Source organism: Alosa sapidissima, chromosome 12, assembly GCF_018492685.1.
Source record: "Alosa sapidissima isolate fAloSap1 chromosome 12, fAloSap1.pri, whole genome shotgun sequence".
In the NCBI taxonomy this organism is placed as follows: domain Eukaryota; kingdom Metazoa; phylum Chordata; class Actinopteri; order Clupeiformes; family Clupeidae; genus Alosa; species Alosa sapidissima.
The window spans coordinates 25,194,126-25,214,412 of NC_055968.1; the positions used below are offsets into that span (position 1 = coordinate 25,194,126).

At 41.9% G+C, this 20,287-nt stretch overlaps 2 protein-coding genes across 11 annotated transcripts in view; one reads left to right on the top strand and one right to left on the bottom strand.

The window, feature by feature from the left end:
* Window positions 1-335: 335 nt before the first annotated feature.
* Window positions 336-2,850, bottom strand: s1pr4 (sphingosine-1-phosphate receptor 4). Its single transcript, XM_042056682.1, has 2 exons — window positions 2,780-2,850; window positions 336-2,192 (listed from the first exon to the last, which is right to left on the bottom strand). Exon 2 carries the CDS (start codon window positions 2,068-2,070, stop codon window positions 919-921), a length of 1,152 nt encoding a protein of 383 aa, XP_041912616.1. The 5' UTR covers window positions 2,071-2,192; window positions 2,780-2,850; the 3' UTR covers window positions 336-918.
* Window positions 2,851-7,909: 5,059 nt separating this feature from the next.
* The window catches only part of LOC121724992 (unconventional myosin-IXb), a 49,739-nt gene continuing 37,361 nt past the window's right edge, over window positions 7,910-20,287 (top strand). For all 10 annotated transcript variants that reach the window (XM_042112032.1, XM_042112034.1, XM_042112033.1 and 7 more), the window contains exons 1-2: window positions 7,910-8,324; window positions 19,000-19,896. In XM_042112032.1, the coding sequence (XP_041967966.1) occupies window positions 19,060-19,896 (837 nt within the window). In that variant the 5' untranslated portion in view covers window positions 7,910-8,324; window positions 19,000-19,059. The remainder of the gene's footprint in view (window positions 8,325-18,999; window positions 19,897-20,287) is intronic.

Below are 20,287 nucleotides of genomic sequence, written 5' to 3' on the forward strand. Positions count from 1 at the left end.
ACCTTAAGTCAGCATCTGAGGCAAGATGGCATCTCCCTGAAGACAACCACTTTTATTTTTACTGAACAACTGAGTGCAGGGTTGCAGGAAGTCTGCGTACACCTGGGCTTTTCTGAAGTAGCACTCTCTAACGCTGAGTAAAGGACTGTACCTGTACTTTTCTTCAGCAGAACAGTTGTCTGCTTGAATGTCTCCACCCTGAGTTCACTTGGTGTAACTTACTGTGGGAAGGTGAGGAATTTGGGCTTAGTAAGGAACTCCATTTATGACTGCGCCATGTGAGTAAATCAAAATAACATTAAATGAAGCCATTACATCTTTATCTTACAATCCACAAAAAACTTTATTATACAAAAATACAGAACCATTAAAAACAGTAACTCTCTTTGACTGTTTTGTTACAAAATACATTGATGTGCAAGTTGTAAATGCAGTTCACAGTTCTGCATTCTAATCACATTTAATACTTAAGTGATATACAAAAACTATAGAAAAAAATAAAATTTTGCCAGTTAAAATCTTTTTTTATATGTTATGTATTTGTATACAGTATACATATCCCTGCTTACATGAAAGTATGTTGAAATAGGACTCAATTCTAAACGAACATTGCAGCATAATGAAAGCATGTTCAGCACAGGCTGACAATAAATCAGATGCTGCAAGTGCAATAGTACAGTGCAATAAACATCTTAGCCAAACACCGGCTCTCAACTGCTCTAACAGTTCGTTTTTGTCATTTTTTTTGTGGTGAGCTGGTTTCTTTCATTTTATGAATAACAGACAGTCAGGTGGAAAAAGCAAAGGCTTTGCAACCCTTCAGTTCCGGAGAAGTGCTGAATTTGCAGTGCGCTTGGGTGGAGCTGCCACAAAGGTGTATCCTGTGGTTTACTCCACTGTGTTTCTGTGCACTGCGGTCTAACCACTTGACACAGACAGGCAAGAGGTGGTTGTGCTCAGACGCATCTTTCTGGGTTTGGGCGTGGGGCTGGTGCTCATGCTTCTCACCTTGCTGAAGCTGTTCCGCAGGCTGTCATGCCGGCTGCCGGACGTGCTGCCCGTCTCCTTGGACATGAAGGTCTTGGGGTCGATCAGGCCCGTCCACAGGCAGCAGCAGCACAGGATGCTGGCGATGGCCTTGCGCAGCTCCATGCTGCCCAGCGAGTAGATGATGGGGTTCAGGGCGGAGTTGAGCACGGCCATGGCGATGACCCAGTCGGAGCCAAACAGGAGGCGGCAGTCGCGCGACGAGCAGAAGAAGTCCACCAGCAGAAGGAAGAAGAGCGGGCCCCAGCACAGGCTGAAGACGCCCACGATGGTGATGACCGTCTTCAGCAGTCGCATATAGCGTCCGCGGCCTCGCTGAGAGATCGACTGCGTGCTCTTCCTCACGTGCAGGAAGATGGCGCTGTAGAGCACACCGATGGCCAGCAGGATGAAGAAGAAGAGGATGAGGGCGAAGAGGATGTAGCTCTTGGAGTAGAGGGGCAGGAGGGTGGAGCAGCGCTCCAGGTTGCACATGCAGTTCCACCCCAGCAGGGGTAGAAAGCCGAGGGCACACGCCAGCACCCAGCACAGCAACACCGTGGTGTAGATGCGGCACGTCTTCTTGCCCGACTTCTGGTGCAAGGGCTTCAGCATGGTCGTGTAGCGCTCCACGGCGATCAGCAGCAGGCTGAAGATGGATGCGGCCAGCGCCACGAATAGCAGCCCCTCGCGAAACAACCAGAGCGCCGGGCTCAGCTCGAAGGTGCGGCTGCCCGACATGCACAGGTTGACCACGTAGGCCACGCCAGCCAGCAGGTCACTGAGGGTGATGTTGGCGATGCAGATGTAGACCCAGCGGCTGCGCAGCCGGATGCGGAAGAGCACAGCCATCAGCACCACCAGGTTCTCCAGGATAATGCAGATGCTGATGAACAGGAAGCTGGCCGTGGTCACGCTGATCCCGCCCTGCCGTGGCTGCCGGTGCTGCAGCCGGCCCGTGTAGTTGTAGTGCTGCAGGATGACGCTGGAGTTGTCCGAGCCGTACATGGAGGGGCAGGCGCTGCGGGAGTAGAGGGCCTCCATACTGGTGCTGAAGCTGCAGTGAAACTCCTGGAGTAGGATCTTTTTTCTAGTCGTGACTCAGGCTATCACTCGACCTCCCGCAACCAGACACAAATGCGACCTGATTATCTGGCAAAAATAGCCTGACACAAAAAGAAAGGGTGTTTGTTAGGCTGTATTTCTTTCTTTCTTCAGAAAAATATATTTTTTTGATGATAAACTGCATTTTTTTCAGTTTTTTTGTTAAGTTTGAGGAAAAATGTAGAGCGCCTGAGTAGAGAGCCTTGAATAGTCAATCACACCCTTAACAGCCATGCGTACTTAAATACCACTCTAGTTTCACTACTCTAAGTGACTTGGCAAACTCACAGGGGATTTAAATGCGTGGCACATGTGAAGATGTGAAGTGCAGTAAAGCAAAACGTCACATTTTGTTTTTTTTTAAAAACTGGTAATGCATAAAAGAACACAAAATATTTACCACATAGGCCTACTATTTAATAAAAATGTGTTTTGCATTGGACACACAAGGTCAGATTAATTATATCCCTGTAAAACCCTTAAACAGCTGAAGAACTAAAAAGAAATCTCATATGCACACAAAATTCACACAAATCATCTACAATAAAATACATATCATAAAAAATCATGATTATTTACTACAGTTAAAGAGTATTTTTTAGGAAGAAGAACTGGTACTACAATGACTGCCTTGAGCAGTTTCACTCACCTCTGCAGAGATGCTACATGCAGATGGGTATCCCCTCCCTCTGAGCGTGTGCGGATGTTTTGCGAGTAAAAAGGCTGGGAGGAAGGAAGCTTTGTGACCGTCTGCAGGTTGGCACACCCTATACGGGAAAAAGACCATGATGCAAGCCCTTTCAGAGAGTCTGTGATTGTGCCATAGACAGATGACAACAATTAAAATGGTCAATATCCTTGTAGAATAATATTTTTATGTCAAATATTAATAATAAAACAATCATTTGAATATATACTCTATAAGGTACTATGTTTTTAAATGTGTGTGCATATGTTTTTTACATATTTGGATGCATTGTAAGTATTTCATTACATGCACATGCTACATCCATAGAGTATATAAATAAGGGCTACATCCCACATGTTTTATGTTAATTTATTATTTTGCAAGAAGTATTTTGCTACTAAATCTCTATTATGCCATCAGTCGTCTTACAAAAGCCTCAATTTGAAATTTGCTTTGCTCAATCTTTCTCAGAAACAAAACGGGAAGCACCACTCCCTTTCTACAAATTTCGTGTTCACACACTGATGAGCCATCTCAGCTTTCTCAGATCGTTTCACACAGCTGCAAACGTACAGTAGGCCACAGACCATATGAGCCATTTAAATCTATTTTCCACACCCCACATGTTCAGGCTATTTATAAGTGTGAGATTGAGTGAGACTCATACCTCTTTTATGCACTTTAAATTATTCCCATGATGATTAACATCACCTCATATACATATCACCTTGTTGTCATCATTTATAGGTATATTTCACACTTTTTGAAGTGATGATATTCCCTGATCTGCAAACTGTACACTGTACATACTACAGAAACAATTAGGTGACCATTAGGTGACCTACATTTTGATGGGGGTGGTCTAGATTTTTAGAACGGATTACTAACACTACTTCCTTTGTCTACAACGTTGGCCACACTTAACTATTTTAACTTTGAGAGGCCAAAATTTGAAAGATCCATTTTCCTTTACACCATGTCTTCAATACCTCTAAATCAAGATAAAGAAACGCCTATTCTAGATTGACTGCAATGACAGAGGAATATGTAGCCACATCCTGTTTTTAACACCCATAACTGTTAAAACGCCCTTTCTCTGTAAAATGAACCACTCGAGAGGAGAGCATACAAACAGGATACGCTAGTCTACCTTTTCACCTATTTCTATTCTAACTCCAGCGTCATTAACAAAAAGAAATGCGTCATTCAGTATATTTACTCTGCATATATTCATAAAACTATATTTTCTCAGTTGTTTAGCATCTTTCGGTATGAAAGATCATTTGCTTCACAATGCACTATTTTGCCAAGAACAAAATGTATTGATGAAAGATTCAGAGTCAGTTCCAGTCATATACATGCATATGAATTACAGTGTACACACACCCCTCACTAGGTCATCCTCACACTCTCTGAAAACCACAAACATGTGTGGGCTCACCAGTGTGTTACCTTTCTGTTTATTTATATGCGCTTAGTCAAACTCATTTCTAACCATGATTGCTTTCTTTGGACAAAAGCATTAACACTTTAATATCCATGCGCTTGTATGGTGGAAAGTTGCTGAATGACTTTAGATATTTGTCATAAACAAACCATGTGTTAATCCAGTCCCTTTCTCTGAATCACTGCAAATGATCCAAACACTTTTGTAACATACTGTAACTCCCCCATATCCCTCAAAGTAGAGAAAACCACTGGGTGACTCCACAGGCTTTTGTGGTTAGCACTGTCACTGCATGCCCATAGACCAAAGTCTTAGACTTAGTCATTGCCCTTATCACTCATAGGGTAATTACCCTTAAAAGTGACTTTTGGTTTCTCTACCAAGATATTATTCTGTTGCAAAATATTATTCTGTTATGCATCATGAGATGTCTCAAAACTGAGGAACATAGATGATCATGATTTACCACATACTGTCATTTCATAGCCCAGTGGTTGCCTGTGCTATAGATTACTCCTGCACAGAGGCATGCATTTCATAATGATGATTGGAGATGCAGCAGCTTAAGGGTAGGCTATGTAATGTAATGTCATAACCTGCTCTATCACATTCTCTGAGATCTTCTTGTGAAAATGCTAACTTCATGTCATGTAGGAGGAGGAAGCCTACTGATGATTCATTTTGGACAAAATGCGAAGAGGCAGCTACCCCCTAATCATTTTCATTTACAGTACATTTATTCATTTGGCAGACACGTTTCTCCAGGGCGACTTACAGCAATAGAATAACATTTAAGCATTTTAACATTTAAACTAGAGAGCTACAGCTACAGCAATAGAATAACATTTAAGCTACAGTGCAGATGAGACCTTTATCACTTATCAATTATCACTGCATCAGTCAATACTAGTACTACAGGATAGGAGTGCCTACATAATAAGTACTAGTCAAGTATGGTAGGAGGTGAAGTGGAAGATGAGTAGGAGGGAAGAGTGTGATAAGTGCGTATCAGATGTTCTGACAATCAGGTTGTCAGAAGTGCTAGGAGAGGAGGAATTGTTGGAAGAGTTTAAAAAAAAAAAAAAAAACACAGAAGGGACACTCTTGCAGAGCCGTTTCAAGGCACTTTGGGGGGCCCCAGGCAAAAGGAACCCAATGGGCCCTTCATAAAGTTCATGAAGTTAATAATGTAAGCAAAGCACCCTGAGAAAGAAAGAAGAAAAGCTTGTATGTGGTGAGCTAATTTAAATATATATGTATATTTTTTAAATCCTAGCTTATTACATTTCACACACTGACTTAGCCCATAATTTAAGACCTTTGAAAGCATTCAGCCAGAAGAAGCTAACGTTTCTTATTTAGTGGCTGAGAGAACAGTTTTAGCACAGTTAACTACTATACTTTTACAACATGAACAATAGCCTACTTAACCTCTAGCTATTGGCAACATCCTACGTTTTGTACACTGACTTGTACAAGTAGAGATACACCAAATTGCCAAAAGTATTGGGTCACCTGCCTTGACTCGCATATGAACTTAAGTGACATCCCATTCTTAATCCATAGGGTTTAATATGACGTTGGTCCATCCTTTGCAGCTATAGCAGGTTCAACTGTTCTGGCTTTCCACAAGGTTTAGGAGTGTGTTTATGGGAATTTCTGACCGTTCTTCCAGATATGCATTTGTGAGGTCACACACTGATGTTGGACAAGAAGGCCTGGCTCTCAGAGGGTGCAAGCCAGTCAAGACAGTCCGAGATCCATGCCAAGACTGTGGAATCATCAGGCAGGAAGGATAGATAGTTGTGTATCATCTGCGTAACAGTGATGAGTGATGATTGGGCCCAATGAGGTAGTGTACACAGCAAAAAAGAATGGGCCCCAGCACTGAGCCTTGGGGCACCCCTGTGGCAAGGCAGTGAGATGCGGACATGTGTCCTAGCCATGACACATTAAACGTACGCCCGGTGAGGTAGGATTCAATTCAAACCAGGAGTGGGCTTTGCCTGAAATGCCCATGTTTGGGAGTATGGATAGTAGGATGCGGTGGTTGACTGTGTCAAAAGCAGCGGATGGGTCAAGCAAGATTAGAACTGAGGACTGAGTTGCTGCTCACCAATGAACTTGCCTAAGACAGGATCCTTTTACGCTACATTGTGTCATTGAAACACAATGTCTCTCAAGTGTATTACTCATGCTTCCTGTATGTCAGATGCATATGTTTATGGTTTGGCAGACTGTTTCGGATACTGTTTCATGTGTACAGAGGGTGTATTAATTCCATTAAACAAAGGTATGATGATTAATAACTGTTTTCACCATATTGGATAAGATTCACTATGCAAGGATTGATCAAATATTGAAGTGTTATTGTGAATATTATGTTTATCCTAAAAAATCTAATGAATAATGTGTGTGTGTGTGTGTGTGTGTGTGTGTTTTACTGTACTTCTTTAATATAATGGAACAACGAAAGAACAGGATACACCCCATACAGCATGTATTAGGCCTACTGCATGTGCGAGGCTGTGTCTGAAAAACAGCAATCACCATAGTCTGAAACAAAATGGTAAAGCAATACTGACATCTGATGGTACATTATATATTACAAAAATCAGGCAACCTGGAGTTCTGTTTTTCACCACAGGGTAGTGCACTAGGTCTGTGTTTAGACCAACCTAACTAAAGAGGTAAGCATCACCTTACACTGTCTGTGTCTATGTCTGTTCAATATTACCTGCTTAACCAGAATAGTTTTAAAGCAGACTAACATACCTAGTTCAAAAAAATAAAATGGAAAACATGCTGAACAAAATTGTTGACTCATAACTTGTCTTTATTTATTTATTTTCCCCAAGTAGCTGGAATGATGAATGTGAAATAATAAATCATACTACGAGAAAATGGTTTCATTTATCTCTGATAAATTATCTGCGACGACATCAACCTTAAAACCTAAAACCTAAACACTTCCATAGGCTATTATCCATTTGACTGTAGGCAACCTATGATAGCTTTAGAATAATAGATGGAAACATTGCTAGTCTAGATTAATTTGGCAGGCTACCATGTGTGGAAGTATTGTAGTGTCAGATGTCCTCAAAGCAAAATGGCTTGCTGAATTGCATAGGTTATCAACAACAGACTATATAAAATAACACAAAACAGTAGTGAAACTAATGATGTACAACAACTAGGCTACTAGGCCCATAGGCCCCTACTTGTAGGCCTAGTGTACAACAACAAAGAGGAAAAAATAGTAGGCTATACATTTATAGCCTAGGTTACAATGACTCAAGCATGATGAAATGGTCAAATTATAGGAGGGGATCAATAAAGTATCTATCTATCTATGATCAAAATGTAGCATGCTGAATGAATGAGTTCCTTGATGAATCATTCCTGAAACAGAAAGTTGGCAGCAACGTACAATTGCTTCTACTAAATATTCATACATTTAAATTCACTAACTTAATGACTTAACGTGTTAACAAACTTTGTTTGCATGGATGCTGGATACAATCAACTGTTAGAGACACTCTGTACTGTTGGGGGCGCTGAACGACACAACATTATCGAGTCAAAAGGCAATGAATAAAAACTGGACTTGCGGCTTTTTGCTCAACTTTTTTTCCCCTCACAACGAACCAGCACGGCTGCTCTCTGGAGGGAGGAAGTACACTAGCCAAGAGAGCAGACTGGCCTCCGTCTAATAGGATGCGGGTGTCGCTTTATGTGAACTTCGTTAGTTAGAGAAGGGCTATGTCTGACGACTGATTTCAGTTTAATTTATTAGGTAGCTATTGTTTGTAGCAAAGCAAGTGTTTGAAAGTATATTCTTGGTAAACACCATCGCCTTGGTAGCCAATTAGTAACTTATTTTGTAAGCTAGCTAGCGATTAGCTGCAGAACAAACTGGCATTGGTTGAGTTAAGTTAGAACTTGGTTTGCGAATCGCAGATAAGAATTGAAAGCTTTGTTTTCATACTCATGAGCAGTGAACACGAGACGGGAATGAACACATAAATGTATACAATTTCTACGGAATAACTTGATGAGGTAAGTACACGATGCTTTTGCTAGTTATTTTGTCATATGATGTGGAAATAATACGAAAACGGTACTTGCTAACGTTACCCTGTGTTAGCCATTTTGCTAAGAGACAAGGGATAGACTAACGTTAAATGAAATCTTTGATATGGAGTAACGTTAGATGACGGTAACGTCTATCTGTTAAAATGTTAGTGTCAACGTAATTACAAGTTAACAGTAGTGGTGTTGGTCACTTTTTTGGCTCTGATGTCAGTAGTTTTTTAATTACAGGTAACTTTTAATGTAACGTTAATCAACAGACGACAAACGAGGACGACTCAACAAAACTTAACGTTAACGTTAATTCGGCGTCTTTTAGCTGTGTGGCTAATATTAACGTTACGGATTGACGTTCGCTAACTGTTAGTTTGGCTTAATTATTAGATAAGTTAATTAGGTGGATATAACGTTATTGTTCATTTCTACCGCTGAGTGATTGTTTAAACAATGTAACGTTAGCTTCTAACGTTAGTGGTCCAGCTTTTGTTCAGAATGAAGCGAATATACCTCAAGTCAGGTCTGCTGTTAAGAAATATGCTGTTAGTTATGTCAATGTCATAATGCAGGTCGAATAGCGCGAACGTTAACTTTGATTTTGTTTGGCCTGCCTTGGGCTAACATTGATTGGCCTCTTTTATATTTGACCTAGCTATATAGCGACAAAGCAACAAATCTGACACTTGATTTATCTTCCTCGGCTTTGCTTGTGAGTTTGTTTTAATTTACGAAAGCAGCAATCAGCTGTAGGAATGAAATTGTCAGTCAAAACAATATCACTGAGGAGAAAGGACCCATTCGTTTGTTCTGTCTGGCTGGCTAGCTAGTCTAGGCTATCACCATTGTTATTCGCTGCGATGGGAGATCTTGCAACTTGTTGCAAATTAGCTTGCAGCCAAGGATTCTCTGGCTGAACTTTCTTTTCCTTTGTGTTGTTGAGTTATGAGTTATTCTTTTCTTATTAGTGCTTATAAGAACAATAGATTATTTTGCACGATATACACACTTGTTTTATCGTCCAGTTGTTTTGATTCAGTGTTTTAAATCAAAGTATTCGCTTCATTCGTAGAATGACTTCCCGAGCTTGCAAACTGACCTAAATCCCTTCTTTTTGTTCATGAGTAATGTCTGCATCGCAGCCATGGAAAAAACGGATCATGTAGCCTGAAAGAAGTCAATGGAAAAGGGAGAGAGAAATGTTGGCCTCTGTATGCGCTGCGGCTTTGGTTGGTGTTTTAGCTAAATGGAGCAAGGCATTCTCCAGTAGAAATATAACCTAATAACACACCGCTCTGGTTCATATCATGTAGAGAGAGGCACACTACCTGTCATAACATGCTCCTCCTCAAATGAATATGAATTACTATCGAGTCCCTATTAACATACCATATTATTATGAATGTACAATAAGGTGTTGCAAGACAAACTGCAAACCTTTCCTAGGAATGAATTTGAGTCTACCTATCTAAACAGCTTGTGGTAGTTCGATCAATAAGCGCATTAACACAATACAGAGGGGCCTCTCGGTCTACTAGAAGCTCTTTCTCATCCTCCGAGAGGGACCATATGGCATTCAGCTCACATCCTCCTCTATCCGGACTATGGTAGCGAATAGAGGAGATTGGAAACGTGGGAGGAGAAAGGCGCAGGAGGAGTGGTCGTTTTTGAGTTGTAGAGAACTAATTGGTTTAACCGTTCTGAAGCGCTAGAATGGACGAAATCAAGAAAAGGGCATACAAATCTCATACATCGGTAACCAGGTAAGACGATTCAAATCTGCAAATGTATCTATGGACGCAGCGCATAGCCTTGCTATTCGTTGTTAACGTTAGAGACCGCAGCGTAGTAGAGGGCATAGACACGGTCTAATGAATCCCCTTGATATTGTTGCCTCCGCAGGGAAAGCGCAGAGAATTCTGCAGACCAAAGAAGCAACCCTTGCTCCTTTATGAAGCTGTTGTATATTAGTTGTTGTATTTATATAGTGACATGGACACAGAGTGAATGACTAGCTGTGAGAAGGATCTAACATTTCTCTGTTATCATTGTGACTGACCAGCTCAGCCTTTTAGGTAGTCGTGTTTTTCACGGGGATATTAGGAGAAATGAGAGCAGTGCATTGACACCTGAATCATTCAACTTGTGCTGCTTAAAAATGGAAACAGTTGAGGTGTGTTAGTCCAACAGTAACATGCTAAATGCAGTGTCTGTGACTGATATTGAGTATTGATTGACTGACTGAGCTCTGATATTTTTTTAATGTAAATATGTAACTGACCATTAACTTGCATCAGGTATAGCTCTATCTGCAAGATTCCCTGCCACAGTGAATTTCCTCTTGAGGTCATATCTAAACAAAATTATTGCTTAGGAGGATTTTCTTTTTCTATGGGTGTTGTGGATTGCCGGTTTGCCAGGCGGAGGTCTCCCTGGGCACAACTGGGCTGGTTGTGTTGCTCTTTAATCCAAAAGGAGCTCTGAAGCCGTCTGACAGGAATGCAAATGGGTGTGTCTTTCTGTAGGGAGAGAAGAAAAGGGGGGGGGGGGGGGGGAGTCTTTGAATTGCGAGTGTCTAACCGAGCTATGCCTTGTGGATTTTTGATGACGTGAGTTCAGTACCGGCGTATGGAAATTGTTTAAGTTGTAACGCCAAGCGGCGGGAGCTTTTGGACCGTGTAGTGCCATTCAGCCGTCCTGGCAGCTCTGTGCTGCCGCTGTGGGCAGACAGAGACTGTTAGAGTTTATAAATATACATAATTACAGTGTGTACCAAAATGCAAGACTGCCCTTTAAAGAGTTGTCTTTTATTGGCCTCTCATCACCCCCAACACGTTTAACGTAAAGTTTCAACATTCATAAAAGACAACAAATGTGTTTCATTTGCCCGTTAAAAGTTGCATGGAAAGTCCAGCTTGTTATCTTGGTTGTCAAAGTATACTAACATCTTATCTGTCCATGTCCTTGGTCCACATTATTTTGGGAAGGGAGTCACCACCCTAGAATTTGCGTCAGTGAGTGTGCAAACTACACACCTTATTTACCTCATCAAGGGCCTATTGCTGTCTGATGGGTTCAGCCAAGTGTTTGAGAGGAGAGAAAAACTTGTAAGGTGACACTGGTCCACAGCATCAGCATTGGGAACGGGTGCATCTGTTTGCTCTTTCAGGACCTGAGGTCAGGGAGGGCTGTGTGCTGGTGTTCAGCCCTCCTCCCTCCCTCCCTCCTGCCTGACTGACTGAGCCTCTGACCTCATACAGGAAGTGCCTTGTCTGGCTTGCCCAAGTGTGGACAGGATGACTTGATGTTTACGCAGGCCTGTGTGAAACGCCCCCTCCATCCTTTGTGGCCAGGCCAGTGGAGCTCGTCCACTCCTAGACTCACCCATTCCCTTGGGCTCTCTCCCCGTGAATGAAGCCTATTTTCTACAATTGTCCGTTAGGGACGTTGTATGTGATGTGCCAGAAATTATCCTGGAAAGTGCTACTTTAGGCAACTGTGTCTGTTTTAATGATAAATGCAGTTGTCAGAGCAGTATGAGTTCACTGACTGTAAATAGGTCTGAGGAGATGGCCAAGATTTCAAGTTTTATATAAACTGCTTGTAGTGAAGAGCAAAATGGGCAAGAGCATACACAGCTATTTGTTCTCTTCTCTGTTTCCGTTTATGTTTTCTGTCCCAGCAGAGTGAGCTGCAGTGGTACCACTGGTAAGAAGCTGGCACATGGGATCACCAGTAAAACTTAGTTCGGGCAGGGCGTCTCGCTAACGGGCTGTTCCTGATGAATACGTTGGCTGGTGAAACCACAGTGACTCAGAGGGCAGGACTATGCTCGCTGTCCATTTCTGTGCCACAGTAAATGTTGCCATAACAGTGTCGCCAAGTGACCAAACGATGGTGGAAAAAAGAACTGGCCACCCAGCTAAATTTTTTATAAACCTGCCATCTCACTGCAGAGATGAATGGCAAATATTGAGTTGATATATGCTTTTAAGCTATAATCATGTGTGTTTAATATGGAGATTCTTTTTTCTTTCTTTTATTACTTTGACGTGTGGCTAACTCAGTTTGAAAAGCCAAACAAATTCTAAATCCAAAACCATAGTAAGAAAAGCTGTGATTTGAGAGGCTGTGTTAAGATCCCTAATGTGCTTATACACACATCTTAGTACATCAATCCTGCAGGCACCCAAACACTACCCAGAGATACTGCATTGCATGGTGAGTAGCCATGGCAAAGCCTAACAGGATGAGAGGATTTCAACAAAGGATCAGATAAGCCTCTTATCATGGCTTACTCGTCTCTTGTTTCTCTGTCAGAAATGCCAGGTAAACACACGCAGCAATAATAACTGATAAAAGGTGTCCAATTTTGTAATACCTGATCTTATAATTCCTCTTGTGAGAGAAGTGTTATTGTCTGGAGAAGGAAGTAGGAAAGGGGAGAGCTTGAACCTAGCATGGAAGTGTTTTATGGTGTCCGCTCTGCTGCCAAAATGTTCTTGTGTGTTTGGGAAGTGTCTTCAAAAAGAGACCCACATCAGCGCCCATTCACAATATTCCTTCTGTCCTCTGGCCTGTTTCCCTTCAGCCTCTTCCTGAGTTTTGCATACAGCTGCAACGTCTAGAAAGGCCCTCCATGTTTTTTTTTTCTTCCTCTATTTGTTTCTGAAACAGTGCCTGTCGCAAATCACATGTGGAACCAGTCCGTGCTGATCGCCTTGTACTCACTGAAGATGAGAACTCCCTCAATCTTTTGGTTGCTGGCTGCAGCCACTAAATGAGAGGATTCTGGTTGGCATTGCTTTCAGTGCCAATGTGCCTCTTTAGTAGTTTTCTGCAGATGCGCTCAGTTGAGAGTTTCAGGTTTCAGCCCATCATGCTGATTAAGACCATATTTCTTTCCTTGCTCTGCGACTGCAGGGTATGCTGTATCTGTCATGCTTGTCTCTAGCATAGAGGTATTTGCATGAGATTTACATGGAAACCACATGTCGGGGGTTTTGATTTTATGAAATCCATTTTATGGTAGATGAACTCTGAGTAAAGCGCTTCGTACTCTGGCGCCGACATGAATGCGGTGCCCTCCACTTTTGACATTTGAATCAACATTATTCTCAATACAACCCCACGCACCAGCGGAGGTTGTGGCAGAGTTTGACGCTGGTGTGCGGGGTTGTATCGATAAAAAAACGGGGTCCAAGTAATCCAATGTCGAAAGCGAAGTGCGTCGCACTCATGTCTTAAGCGCTGGTGTCCACAGTCAGTCTTAAGCGCTGGTGCCAGGCGAGAGGCAAAAAAGCCCCCTCTAAACAGCCGCTTTTTACTCAGTGCCTAAAAATATCTATGGGACCCACCACACCTTGGTTGTTCAGAGCCCAGCATGGTAGTAGTGATTCTGAGGGCGCCCAATAGTGATAAACCCTGATAGTTAGCCCCTATGTATATTGTCCAGGCGTACTTCTACGACAGACACCCCGAGAGGAGGGGGCGACTTGGCATCTGGAGAGCATTACTGGAGTGGGGCCACATGTACAGTATGTCTGCGGGGGGCGGGCTTTGGGTTTGCAGCCAGCTCTGTTGGATTACTGACCTGCTGTGTAAATTACACAAAGAATGTTTTATTGAGCTGTGCTAAAATTGGTGCTGAACTCTGACTAGAGCAGAAATGACAAAGTGCTTGACGATCACATGTTCTGTGGCAAGCCGAGTTGAACTCAGTGTTTATGTTCCTTTTTGTCATTCAGCACAACTGTCTAACTGTCCAACTCTTAGATGAAGTATGAAGCCATTTTGCAATGAGGAATGGACAGTATATGGCTTAGCTTTTGTTAAGGAATACATCATCCTATTGTCCTTTTCATGTGATTCTATTCTCTTCGTTTAAGCGGATCGTTTGTGTCAAATAAGACCTTATGTCTTTGTGTGTGTGTGTGTGTAGTCTCATGATAACTTTCTTCAGTGTTTAAGTTGTGTGACTCATGCTTTAGGCAGGCCATAGGTGTAGTGGTATAGTGAGCATTTTCCAAACAGTTTTTTTTTTTTTATATTGTATTTTCATAGCTGTAGTTATATGGGCATATGTGGACGAGGGTTCAGTATAGCTTTGGAAATCCCCCAATTCTATCGCCATTTTCTGTGCTGAAAAAGGAAAGAAGCAGATGCTCCTTTCGCAAGTTTCTGGCCACGGCATCTGCAGAAAACATTAAAGTCCTAAATTTAGGTGTTTCCTCAACAAAAGATATATTTCTGTTTCACTCATTCATACGGGGAAGGCCTCCTCATTCAGAGCCAGGCTCCTGTTGCATCTGCACTGTATAAAGGACCCCAGGCTGATTTACCACTCTGGGGAGGGCCTTTTGTTCCTGGGAGAGAATGAGCTGGGATTGGGGCCAGCCAGCACCACTACACTATCTCTCTCTCTCTCTCTCTCTCGTGCTGCAGTGAGCGACACCTCAATGGGCACTCTTTCCTTGCAAGGAGAGAGAAACCCATACCTGCTCCGATCAAATACTGTGAGAAGTCTGTGGAGCTGAACTACCAGCAATGTGGCGTATCAGTGGTTGTCAAGGCAAATCAGGGCCTTTGAAATGTCTTCCATGTGCCCTTGAACTGTCTGATGACTGCTTTGTGGGTTCCTCTGAGTCGCTGTCTGCAGTGGCCTGTGTGAAGTAAATGAGCAATGCCTTTCATTGGTTCCTGTTTTCTTTTGCTAATGGCTCATTCACTTCCTGTATATGTCATCCAGAGGTGTCTCAGTGTTGAGTCGCAGCTATTTATCCATGGCAATCGCGCGCACTCGGTTCTGACTAATGCATTATTTAATGTGAAGGCCATTAACCGTACACTGTGGTCAATATGACGACGACGGGTCTTTAAATAGATTTAATAGATTAATTCAAATTTCCAAATGGAGAGAGCTCCTCACTCCTTTACTTTGTTGCTGCTGTCTTTGAAGATATACTTTTGTGATGCTTTTTTTTTTGTTAGGTTGGAGGAACAGAGAAGAATAGGAATTGAATTTGTGGCTGGTGTCATTAGGACAAAGAAAAGCTTCTGCTTGCATTATGCATCATAATCTACTTCTTGATCAACTTTTGTCAATGTTTGATTGATTTGAAGTTGGCAAATCGAAGTCTGGAATATATTTTTGCCTGAATAGTTTTGTGTGGATAGTGAGGCACCTTTTTTTTTTTTTTAAATGTTAAAACATTAATCATTACGGCTTGATGCCCTACTTCCATAATCTCGACAATTATGTTCTCTATGATTCCTTGCTCATGGCTATCTTTAAATCTAGTGCTACTTTGAAGTTAAGCTGGTAATTGAAATTCCAAGTTAAGGCAATAGATTTGGCCAGCCACTAATGGAAGTTACAACAATGGTGCACTTTGTGGTTATAGGCCTATACCATTTTTAAGTCTGTGCATTTTATAGGCCCAGGGGCACAAATGAAAATGATTTGGCATAACTTCTGCTTTCTCTATAACATAGGACCCCTGTCAATTTCTGAACTGGCTTAATACAAATTATGAGTTTTGTTTTATCCAGCCTTAAACTGTGTGCACTTACTGCATTGTGTGAAGTCTTTATCAGCTAGCCTACATGTTGACTGGTTTTGGTGACACAAAGTAGTGTCTCTGACAAACACGTCAGGAATTTGTGTGAACTTGTAGGTTAGCCCAAAGCCATTCTCTTTTCAGATCAATGGTATAATAGAATGGTTTAGATTCTCTGTGTGATTATATGTAAGTGTGTGAGAGAGGACTATACATTTTTCCTGTGTTTAAAGTCTTTGTTCCTGCTTCAGCCTGAGGACTTTAGGGCATTTTATAATGGGACAAATGAGAGGGCATTAATTGATGGGCAAGAGATCACAGTAAGGTTAAGGAGTCTTTTTTGCGTATTTGTGATGTCATTGGTAGTATACTCTACAGATGTGAATGCTTCATGGGTTTTATTTGAAGTATGGACTAACTCATGAGGATACTTCAGAAGGTTCAAAAGCGCAAGTAGAGTTATGGCCATGTTCACACTTCATTCGTTTTGCTGGCCTGAGCTTGAGAGGTAATATTTCCCCCTCCCCCTACTGCTAGTTTCTTTTCACATAATTTATTTGAGAGCCGTGGTGTCATCAGCACGTCAGCAACATGCTGTTTCTATTTACCAATGTCACAAGGCAACAACATAAAGTAGGCCTGCTCCATTGTCGCAAAAATAATTTTTGGTCAGTATTGATATCACATACTTCATCGGATTACTCTGTGATTTTGGAAACAACATCCATTGTCTAAATTTAACACTTAATTCAATTGATTTTTGAATAATCAATTCAACTGAAAAACAAGACAAGTATCTATCTCTATCTATCTATCTATCTATCTACAACAGTTACCACTGTAAAGCAAAAGGCTGCACTGGATTTATCACTCGAGACAAAAATGAACGTTATTTTAATTTCAACTGAAGATTACAGATAACTAGAAATTAATGAATTCGGCCAGTTGCACAGCCCCAACGCAAGGTAAAGAAGGAAAAATATAAAGTCGCATTCAGTATTTTGTTTTGTACTTTTTAATTGTCATTTTTGCTCTACCATAAATAATGCAAGCAAATCTGATAAGGTTTTTTAGATGGCAAAGCAAGATGAATTTTAGCTTTGTTTATAGAGGATATATGCATGCTCTCAAACATGAATTGCCACTTGATATTAGTTGTCCTATCGTGACTACTTTTAAGACTGAGAGTGTTTTAGAAAACTGCATTTTGATAAATAATTTCACTTTTAAAACCTCACATGCAACTTTACACATTTAGCCTACTTTTCAGATCAGATACCTTTCACTCTTATACAAAGCCCACTTAGGTTTAGGTGAGCTGTAACCCAGTCTCCTCTTCAGGAGGATCAAGTACAGTCCTTTGGTGAGCATCGGAGTTTGAAAAACAACTTACACATCAAAACAAAGAACTAACAGCTCAAGTGGTCTACACTATAAACTCTAGTGTGAAAGCAAGGGCTTTGGGCCTAGCTCTAGTCACGCTTAGTGATAATGATGTTTACATATAGGTACCTAAGCTGGCATACAGATAATGTTGGGGGAACTAAACTGCTTTTTTGAGCTGCTCTTTACAGTGTGATGGGAAGTCCATTTATTTGGTTTCATGTGAGGTTTTGCTAGTGTACATGTATATTTTGCCTCATATATGGCTTCAAGTAATCAAATTTCTTCCAATTGGGTGCAAAGCTTTAGCGTGGCTAAGCTGGACTTTCCTCAGGAAATCACTTATATCCTTCGGTTTACAGTCCAAACAACGGCCTCGATGTTTCACATTATTTGACCAGTGATATCACAGTGGCACCCATCCAGGACGGAATCTAATAATCCAGAAATGAGAGGGTGACTTGTGCTGTGTTTGGAGGTTCAGTGGTCCTTATAAAGCCATGTCTCTCTATTTTCTTCCTTTTTCTTCTGAGTAATGGGAAGGTCATTCGGCAGGATTCCCCTTTTTGCATCACTGTTCACAGTCATTGCAGTACCCGCTGCCTTATCAATGATTGAGGTCATATTCATCCATGTAGAGTGCATGAAATCATCACATTTCTGTAGGTTGTAACTCAACAGCAAAGGGCTTCCTGTTCGTCATAAATGTGTTTTTGCATCCCAGTGCTGCAGTAAGCATAGGCTGGGTCTGTGTGTTTTTTGACAATTTTAGGTCTATGTGATGTGAATAATACAAAGTTGTTTATTTGCTTATCGCCAGCTGCCTAGTGATTATTGCAGGATATCCCTTGCCTTTAGTCTGCAATATCAAACAATAATGAAGCCTGTTTGAATCAGTTTTAAATGAGATGTATTGTGCCTTGCCTAGATGCAAAACATTGTAAAGGCTTAATGTTTTAATGATCCTAATGACAGTACAGACCAAGAGTATGTTGCAGATATTGTTGGGCATTGCAAAACATAGCAACTTGCGTGGCATTATAACCACTGTTTCCTGCTTCGCTCACTCTTACAATCTTATAATCAGAGTTGGGTGAAGGTTGGTATGAAGCTAGCAGTAGAGTGTGTCTGCCAAGCTTACTAGACATATCTTCGATGTAAATTTGGAGATTACCCAGCCCTCCCTCTACAAAATGTTTTTTTTAAAGGCATGTTGATTCACCAACTTAAGCTTTTCCAAAAATCTCAGAAACCCCAGCAGTTGACCTCCCGGTTTGATTTCAAGCCCAGTACTGTCATTGATTTTTTATTTTTTTTGCTGCATATTGCATTTCAGAACAGTTTTCCAAAACCAACATCAATCTGGATTTCATAAATATTCAGTGAATGTTGCACAAGTGGGTCATCTAAGAATAGCTTTCCTTGTGGTTTTGGGATATATTGTATTTGGTTTTTGTCTGGGGGAAATTGGAATGAATGCCTCAAATTTTATTGATTGCTACAATCAAATTGAAATTTGTAAGCATTAAAGTGTATTTAGTTAATTTGTCTGACATTCTGTTTGACATTTGAAACACTTTTTCAATTATTTTTCTTAACGTAAGAAATTAAGTCAGGTTATTTGAACTGAAAATCTCATAAAAACAGTTTACATTTTGAATGGTTGGAAATGTAACTGAGTGTCCATCTGTTGTGTGTCCTTGTAGGTGCTAGATGGTGTATGTGAAGGCCATGAGGCATGCTGAGCCTGTTCTCCTGGTGCCAGAATGAGTCTCATAGATGGCAATGGGGCAGCTAGCCAAGATGGAAGATCCTATGTGCTCCAGGTCTACCCACGGCTCGCTGAGGAGACAGACACTTGTTGCACCCTCAAGGTCACCAAGGATGCCACGGCAGCCACGGTCATCCAGGACGTGGCCGCCAGCCTGGGCTTGGACCCGTCGAAGAGCTACGTCTTGGCGGAAGTGAAGGAGTGTGGTGGAGAGGAATGGGTGCTGGAGGCCACCGATCTGCCCGTTCACCGGGTTCTGCTCTGGCCTCGCAAGGCTCAGGACCAGCATCTCCAGAGCGAGGGCTTCTATTTCCTCCTGCAGGAGCGGAACCGCGACGGCACTGTCCGCTACGTGCACCTCCCAGCCCTCTCCAAGGAGCAAGAGGCCCTGCGGCTGGTGGCCCGTGGCTTCCTGCCTCGTCCTCAGAAAGACTTTGACGACCTCTGCAACCTTCCCACTCTGAACGAGGACAATATCTTGGAAAACCTGCGCAACCGTTTCCGCAAAAAAAAGATCTACACCTATGCTGGGAGCATCCTAATTGCTATTAACCCCTTCAAGTTCCTGCCGATCTACAACCCAAAGTATGTTAAGATGTACGAAAACCATCAGCTGGGCAAGCTGGAGCCCCACATCTTTGCCATTGCTGATGTTACCTACTATGCCATGCTGCGCAAGCGCTTGAACCAGTGCATTGTCATCTCTGGAGAGAGTGGTTCTGGGAAAACCCAGAGCACCAATTTCCTCATCCACTGTCTGACAGCGCTGAGTCAAAAAGGCTATGCCAGTGGTGTGGAGAGGACGATCCTTGGGGCAGGACCGGTGCTGGAGGTAAGGAGCCAATACTTACTGTGCCATTTACACTCAGACAGTAGCAGCTTTGAGTCATTGTTGTTAGCATTATTTATGGTGTCTCCTTTTGAGGGGTGTGTTGAGTTTCATTATTCATCAGTGTGTGTGTGGTGGATTTTTTTTTTTTTTCAACTTTGAAATTTTTAACTTGCATTTCTCTATCTGAGCTTGGAGTCCCTTTTAGGTCTTATGATATGGGGTGCGTTGTGGTGGTGTTTATCTTGAACTGAATGAGGAACTGTAAATAAGAAGAATGGCCGTGAAATGATGCAGACTACCTCTTCACAAATTACACTGTGATGGGAATTACTTGTAAGCTTTACTCTCCAAAACATGTAAACAAGGACTACTATGACCATGACCAAAATGA

Coding starts and splice junctions, on each gene's coding strand:
- s1pr4 (XM_042056682.1), bottom strand. CDS start 2,070: ATGGAGGCCCTCTACTCCCGCAGCGCCTGCCCCTCCATGTACGGCTCG.